This window comes from Nicotiana tabacum, chromosome 17 (genome assembly GCF_000715075.1).
Source record: "Nicotiana tabacum cultivar K326 chromosome 17, ASM71507v2, whole genome shotgun sequence".
Classification (NCBI taxonomy): domain Eukaryota; kingdom Viridiplantae; phylum Streptophyta; class Magnoliopsida; order Solanales; family Solanaceae; genus Nicotiana; species Nicotiana tabacum.
In genome coordinates this window covers 59,574,759-59,582,273 of record NC_134096.1, presented here as the reverse complement: position 1 = coordinate 59,582,273, position 7,515 = coordinate 59,574,759, and the positions used below count along the sequence as shown (strand labels likewise).

The following is a 7,515-nucleotide window of genomic DNA, read 5'->3' as shown; positions in this document are numbered from 1 at the left end:
TTTAACTCAAAACTCGTACCTAGTACTAAATCATTGTGTACTTCATATCCAATCAATAATACTTACATAGAGTCTCATGTATTTGAGAGAGAAAAGAGGAGGAGGAGGAAGAAATGAGAACATAGCTTGCAGGAGGAAGAAGAGGAGGCAATTGGTTTGAAGTTGTCAAAATTAGTGTATAAGTTAAATAATTTTAAAAATATGGGTATAGGTAATGGGTGCGACCAAATAGGGTGTCTCGTCCAATTTTTACTATTTTATAACAGCCCATCTTTTTTGTAAGTTTGTTTCAAAAAGGATACTTCTTTATATTGAAAAATAATATATCTTTAAATTTCTTATTTTTACCTTTAAATTATCTTTTTTATAGCCATAATGCTTAAAACCGCAAACTCTAAATTTTTTAATTTTTTTTTATATCCAATCAAATAATACCACATAAATTGAAACATGCGGAATATGATGTTAGATCACTATTGAAGTCATTTTATCGGGAAATTGATGGTGCCATCTCACCAAAAGGATTGAACATGGAGGATATAGTTTTGAATTTTCAACCTAGTTAACAACTAATATATCATGTTACTTGATATATGTTGTTTATCTCATCCTCTTTAAAATAGAACAATCCAGGCGAATAAAAGATTTGTCTAATATATGCAAAAGAAATAATAATAATAATTAGAAGGTTTTTGTTAATGTGCACATCTTTGTAGGTTCGCCTTCGGAATGATAAAGTTTAATTGACTCTTCGATACTTTCACTCATGCACTAGCTAAATTGTATGTTCCAAGGTTTAAGTCTTTTAATAAGACTAGGCCAAGCAAATGAATATATAATTATTAGTTCCTCCGGCAGTCTGCAGATATTTAGATAACATAACTTACATCCCATAGAGGCTAATGAAAAATAGACATCGTCTTATTTCAAGGATAGATTCTACAAATACAATGACATGTAGACTTTTGACAGTGCGTGAGCGTTCATCCATAACGCGTTTAGCCCGATTCATTAATATATTTTTAACATTCACAAAGAAATGATAGATAATTCCGAGCTAATTTAATCCGTGTACCAAACGACCCCTAAGTATATCACTATAGCTAGAGTGGGATTGGAGTAGCTAGCAGAGGTTGGGCTTTTCCCAAGGTAATACCAAATTTTTCCTCCATGTCCAAATCTTTAGGTGCAATTCCACCTTGGAGCTTCCAGTTAAACGTATTTAGCAATGAACCTAGTGCTACTGGAATCATCCTGATAGCTAAAGGCAACCCAGGGCAAATTCTCCGACCAGCACCAAATGGTATGAGCTCAAAATCCTGACCTCGAACATCTATTTCTGACTCCAAGAACCTCTCTGGCTTAAAGACCAAAGGATTTTCCCATAGGCCAGAGTCGCGCCCAATTGCCCACACATTCACTAGAACTTGCGAGTCTTTTGGGACAATATAACCACAAAGCTCAACATCTTCCTCCACTTTGCGCGGAATTAGGAAAGGAAGCGCCGGGTGTATTCGTAAGGTTTCTTTCACGATGCATCGCAAGTAAGGTAGCTGTGCTATATCAGCTTCATCTACTAGTTTACCTCTGCCAATCATTTGTGCAAGTTCTTCTTGGGCTTTCTCCAAAATATGTGGATTCTGGAGTAGTTCTGCCATTGCCCACTCCAATGTATTTGATGTTGTATCAGTCCCTGCTGCAAACAAGTCCTGTAAAACTTACTACTGTAAGATCCTATGATGTAGATGCCACATATAATCTAGTAAAAGGTTACATAGCATATGTTGCTTTCAATTGGTCAAACTGAAATGTGGTCACGGAAAAAAGGGGACCTAAGGCGGGGCGTTGTTGCCACAAGAATTTAACCAATCTAACAAACATAAAACTAGTTGAAACATAATAAAAGCGTCAAGTAAATATATGTACAAAAACAATGTGTTTGACTATAAATGCTTCATCCTGATTTTATATTTTTTTTCTTGTACTACATTTTTAATTGTTGTAATTTCAAGGGGGGGAAAATTTAGAAAACAATCTAGAAAATTAGAGTTTTGGAATAAGAAAATGAATCTAGTCATCTCAAAATATTTAGGGTTATTCTCACCATTTTATTCCCTTCTTTTGAGTCATCTACTTATTCTGATCTCATAAAAGTTTGTACAACCAAAACTGGCATGAGAACAATATATAAATAAATATCACATATGAGAATAAAGTTACAGACGAACATAAAAAATACTAAGCGGCATGAAGTTTAAATCAATAATTAAAGCTTAGATCATAAATTAATAGAATTATGTTATCATGCCAATAAAAAATTTATACGAACTATGAAATACATGGCACATTAAAAAAATTTAAAAGACTAAAAGAATTCATTCTTCCTAATCTCGTCCCAAAATCCTATGAATACTATATTCATTAGATAAATAAATATCAAATACAAAAATATAATAGAAGAAAATCGAACTTTTCTGTAAAAACCTATCAGAAAGAGAATTAAATAACTTTCAAAAGCCTATCCAACAATTAATAACTAACCATGGAAGATTACGAACAAACAAAATATTGAAATAGCAATACATGTGTAGAAATAATTGAAAGTTTTAAACCGAAAAAAGGAGAAAAAAGAAGTTTATGAACGTGCAATCAACAGGTAATTTGACTTCATATTGTAGTCTTACGGGCAGTCAAATATGTATTTATTGTATTTTTTTCCAACTTTTCTGTCAAATAAAATTTACTACATTCGAATGTTAAAAATTAAAATTACACCAACATATTTTCGTAAGGAAATCAATTCAAACCATTAGATCTTGATAAATAGTGGATTGAATTTAAATTCAATTTTTCTTTTTTGGCCATGAATTAGAGCCTTATGTAGCTGCTATATATGTATTTCCGACAATAATAACTTCTTAAAAGATTTACCACTTTTTGAATTGTGACTTAATAGAATTTATTTCAGTTATATAAAATTATAAAATAAATGATAAAGAAATAAAAATATTTTTTTTGAACATAGTAAATGTTGTTCTCATTTAGCTAGCTCAATAAATAAAGATATCATATACCATAAAAGTTTTTCGGATGCCTTATTTGTGATTTACAAATGACTTATATGAAAATTTGAAAATTAAAATTAAATCTTTTGGTCTTCTAAATATTTAGGATGAAAGTTGACATTATACTTCCTAAAAATTAATAGTGACAATATAAAGTTTAATGAGTAACTAATGTTGAATAGTATTTTACTACAACTAACTTAATTTAAAAAGATAATATAGTGAGACATTGTCGCCTATAAGACTAATAACCGAATGCAATAAAGAAAGAAAACAAATGATAACTCATTTATAATATATTTGGTCTTCTACTATTTCATGTTTATTGCTTCAAATTCATATTATTATCAATTTCACTCTTAATTTTATATCATAAATTGACCTTTTAAATTTCTTTCACCATTAATGCTCTTCCTACAAAAATTAATTTATATACCTTAAAGAGTTGTCGACGTGACAAATAAACTTACTTATATAATGAATTTTAAAAAGAAATATTAACTTGAACTCTTTTGCATTACTTAATTCAGAAACTTAATTATTTATTCTCAACATTAAAGAATATAAACTAACTTTTATTATCAAATTCTTAATATTAGTTCATCCCAATTTTAAAATTTAACTATAATTAGAACTTTGTTCAATAGAATTTTTGATTTCAAATAGTTAAAAATTATTAGTATGTCAATTTTGATTCGTTTTAGTGCTTCCAAAATCATTGTTCATTAGTATGTCAATTTTGAATCATTGTTGTGCTTCCAGAATTGTTGGGCTTTATACTTCTAGAAAATATTACGCATATATCTAAAGTTCTGAATAATAAGAAAATCTTATAGTTTAATATAGTTTTAAAGCTTTAATATTAATAGACGTCAAATAAGGACATTCATATAAGGTCTTAAAGCGTTAATATTAATAGACGTCAAATAAGGACATTCATATAAGGTAAAAAGTTTAATAATTTAAAGTGCTAAATATTAGGATTTGCTTGCTAGTTTAATAAGGAAAGATAATAAATAAATTTTAGTTGATTTTAAAGTCCTAAATTTAGGAAAGCAACTTAAAATTATAAATTTATTCAATGTGAAATCTTTTTTTAAAGGATAAAAAAGGCGAACGATATTTCGTTAAGGGCTTTCGTGCTTTTAATATAGTATAGATAATTGCCATAATCTAGCTGGTAAAACGTCACCACTTACTTCATCAAAAAATAAAAAATAAAAAAAATCTAGCTGGTAAAACGTTCCATCACATACTGTTGTCAATTGGACATACTGAAACGCTGACACAGCAAAAAAAGGGACCAATAAGTGTTGATAATGCGTGGCATTATTGCAGAAGCCCTTAACCAAGCTACTTATTGAACATACAACTAAGGAAAAGCTGCATAGTGTTACACTAAATATTTGTCACGGTTAAGATCATCATAGTTCTTTCTCCCCGAGTCTTCAAAAATGTCAATGTGTGCGTGTGAGATCGTCAAAAGTTATGTATTTTTTTAGAATATGACACAGATGTGACAACATTATTGAAAGATCCAAGTAACATAATAATAGTTAGATAATTTTATTGCTTAGAGTTAGTCCATCACAACTTCACACATTTGCACCCGACTATTAGTGGTGTAGCAAAAATTCCGTCAAGGGTATTCAAACTTTAAGCACGTGAATAATATTTTTGTCAATGAATGGTTACGAAATTGTTAATTGTTTAGATCAAACTAGGCAACAAATAGCGAAACAATAAAAAAAACTTTTGATAGAACTATACTATTATAAATCAAAATTAAAAATAACAAAAAGACAATATTAAAAATTTTACTTATAAAAGTAAGCATACCAAATGAAAGGGAGAGTCAAGAGGATTTGTAGTTTTTGTTGAATAAATTTTTGTGGAACTTGACTTTTAAATTATAAAATTTACTTAAGAAATAACTTTTAGTTAAAAAATTACTTTTAAAATTAGTTGTTTATTTCTACACAAATTTTAAGTTCTATGAGTTATTTTATTAGAATTTATTTTAGATCGAAAATGAATCAAATAGCCCACACATGGTGATTTTAGTTTTGGCAAATAAAATAGGCAGAACTTTGAACCCGTAAACAAAATGTCACTTTAAATACCTTGAATCGCTAGACTGCCTCACTCCACTATTTTAAAGGTGTTCAAAATATAATCGTGTAAAATAAGCTAAGAGTGTGCGCTTGACCACGCACGGCCTAGGGCGGCTACGCCACTGCCGACTATACTTTGCACGGAGAAGAACAATTAAATAGTAAAAGAAATGAACAGATAATTATGGATTGAGGAAAATCAGAGTAGGGAAAAAACTAACCAGACACATTTGCTCGATGAGATTCCTGTCAAGCTCTTCAGGGCTATCGTGGCTAATGTTAAGAAGGGCATCTAAAACATCAACATTTGCATGGTTTCTCAGTTTCCTTTCCTTTAGCCGCTCATCAATCAAACCACTCATAAGGTCAAGAATCTTAGTAAAATGATCGGTCATGCGCCGCCTTATACCTTGTGGATCAATTTTCACAAGAAAGGGAAAATAGTCCACCAAATTGGGTTTACCAGCCTCGACCATAATGCTCCACACCAAGTCCTTAAATTCCTTGGCAGAATCAGAAAATGGGTCACTCAAATCTTTAGAGAAAATGGTGTTTGACAGCAAATTCAAGGAAGTTCTAAAAGCTGCTCTGCCAATATCCACTGTTTCACCATTTTTGGCACTCTTGTGACAATGATCAACTAGCTCCTGGATCTTTTTAGTTCGGAGATGCTGATTAGCATCAAGCTTGTTACCTGAGAATACAAGTGATAAAATCAATCCAGTTTCTAGTCAGTCGCTCAATTTGCAAAAAATCAAATAGATTGAGTTATAACTCGTTTATTGGTTTGATCTAATGTGTTAAACTCGAAATGCCCAACAAACTATTGCATCAAAATGAATAAAAAAGGGTAATCCAAGGGGTCAAAATGCAATTGTCTATTTACCTGAGAAGATGTTAGAGTTCATAATCTTGCGAAGTGTTCTCCAGCGAGAGTTGACAGGTAGAAAAACAACAGAGAAATCAGAGTGATTGCGGGCACGTAGCGCGTCTGCGACAGACCTGTTGGCAAAGGCTAAATCTCGCTTTTGCATGACTTCTCTTGCCAACACTGATGAGGAAATGACCACTGTGTTTATTTGGCCTAATTTGAGATTCATAATTGGACCATGAATTTTTGAGAGTTTAGCAAGTGATATGTGGGGTTTGTCACCAAGCAAGTGAAGATTTCCAATAATAGGCAAAGGGAATGGACCTGGTGCAAGTCTCTTCTTGTTTTTGCTTCTCCCAAGTGACATCACTCCATACACCAAAATCCATATGAACAACAATCCTAGCAAAATGGTCACGTTCTCCATTTTTCTTTTCTTCCTGTAATTTGGGGCTGCTTAATCTTGCTCTATAATTGAGTCTAGTGAGGTTTAATAGGCGATGAAGTCATAGGAGTGAGCAAGATTTTCATTTTTTTTAATCTTCATAATTTCTACAAGAAAGGTTAAAAAAATTGGTGTGAATTAAATTATTTGCCCAAGTCAACATGCAACCAAATTTTAATTTACTGCAGCTATGTTTTTCAAGTCTAGCATTCTTTAATAGGCTTGCATAGTTGCATGTGTTTTGTCGTTTAGTCTTTAGCTTGGCAGTATACAAGTGCGATGAGAGAGATTCAGCTCAATCAATGTTCAGAAAAAATATATGTGGGCTCACTCAACGCAAATTGCATAAGAAATGTACGGTAGTTACAAAACAATTACTACTATTCCCTACTCAATTTATGTGAACGATTTGAGTGGGCACAAAATTTTTTTAAAAAAAGAAGATTTTTAAATTTGTAGTGTAAAATGAGGCACATATATTTTGTGTGATTATAAATTATTGTATAAAGGTAAATTATTTTCAAATAAGGAAATAGGTCATTCTTTTTGGCACAGACTAAAAAGGAAATAGATTCACATAAATTAAAACGGAGGGAGTATATAATAATATCTCAGTTGCTTAAAGCAGAGGAGCATTCTACTGTGACATAGTATTAAACTAGATGTGGTTAGCTCGTGCTAAAGCACGGGCCCGACAATTAAAACTGTTCAGTATTTTATACTCCCTCCGTTTTAATTTATATGAACTTATTTTATTTTTAGACTGTACCAAAAAGAATGATCAATTTTCTTATTTAGAAATAATTTACCTTTATGCAATGATTTATAGCCAAACAAAATATATGTGTCTTATTTTACACCACAAATTTAAAAGTTTTCTCTCTTTTCTTAAATTCTATGCCCAGTTAAATTGGTTCACATAAATTGAAACGGAGGGAGTACATAATTAGTAGGTATGAAGATAAATCACATTGTGTAAGTAAACTTCTTGCGGTAAACGAGTTCTGGATCTGCAGATAC

At 31.2% G+C, this 7,515-nt stretch overlaps 1 protein-coding gene across 1 annotated transcript; it reads right to left on the bottom strand.

Annotated features, from left to right (window-relative positions):
- Positions 1 to 900: 900 nt before the first annotated feature.
- LOC107821714 (geraniol 8-hydroxylase-like) lies at positions 901 to 6,611 on the bottom strand. Its single transcript, XM_016648167.2, has 3 exons — positions 6,066 to 6,611; positions 5,401 to 5,873; positions 901 to 1,709 (listed from the first exon to the last, which is right to left on the bottom strand). The coding sequence occupies exons 1-3, from the start codon at positions 6,475 to 6,477 to the stop codon at positions 1,104 to 1,106; spliced, it is 1,491 nt and encodes a 496-aa protein (XP_016503653.2). The 5' UTR covers positions 6,478 to 6,611; the 3' UTR covers positions 901 to 1,103.
- Between the last annotated feature and the right edge of the window lie 904 nt (positions 6,612 to 7,515).

What these genes read in the sequence shown, in the direction of transcription:
- LOC107821714 (XM_016648167.2), bottom strand. Translation starts at nt 6,477, where the DNA reads ATGGAGAACGTGACCATTTTGCTAGGATTGTTGTTCATATGGATTTTG. An exon ending in GAACTCTAACATCTTCTCAG is followed by an intron (nt 5,874 to 6,065) that starts GTAAATAGACAA and finishes TTGTATTCTCAG; the next exon opens with GTAACAAGCTTGATGCTAAT. An exon ending in TCATCGAGCAAATGTGTCTG is followed by an intron (nt 1,710 to 5,400) that starts GTTAGTTTTTTC and finishes TAAGTTTTACAG; the next exon opens with GACTTGTTTGCAGCAGGGAC.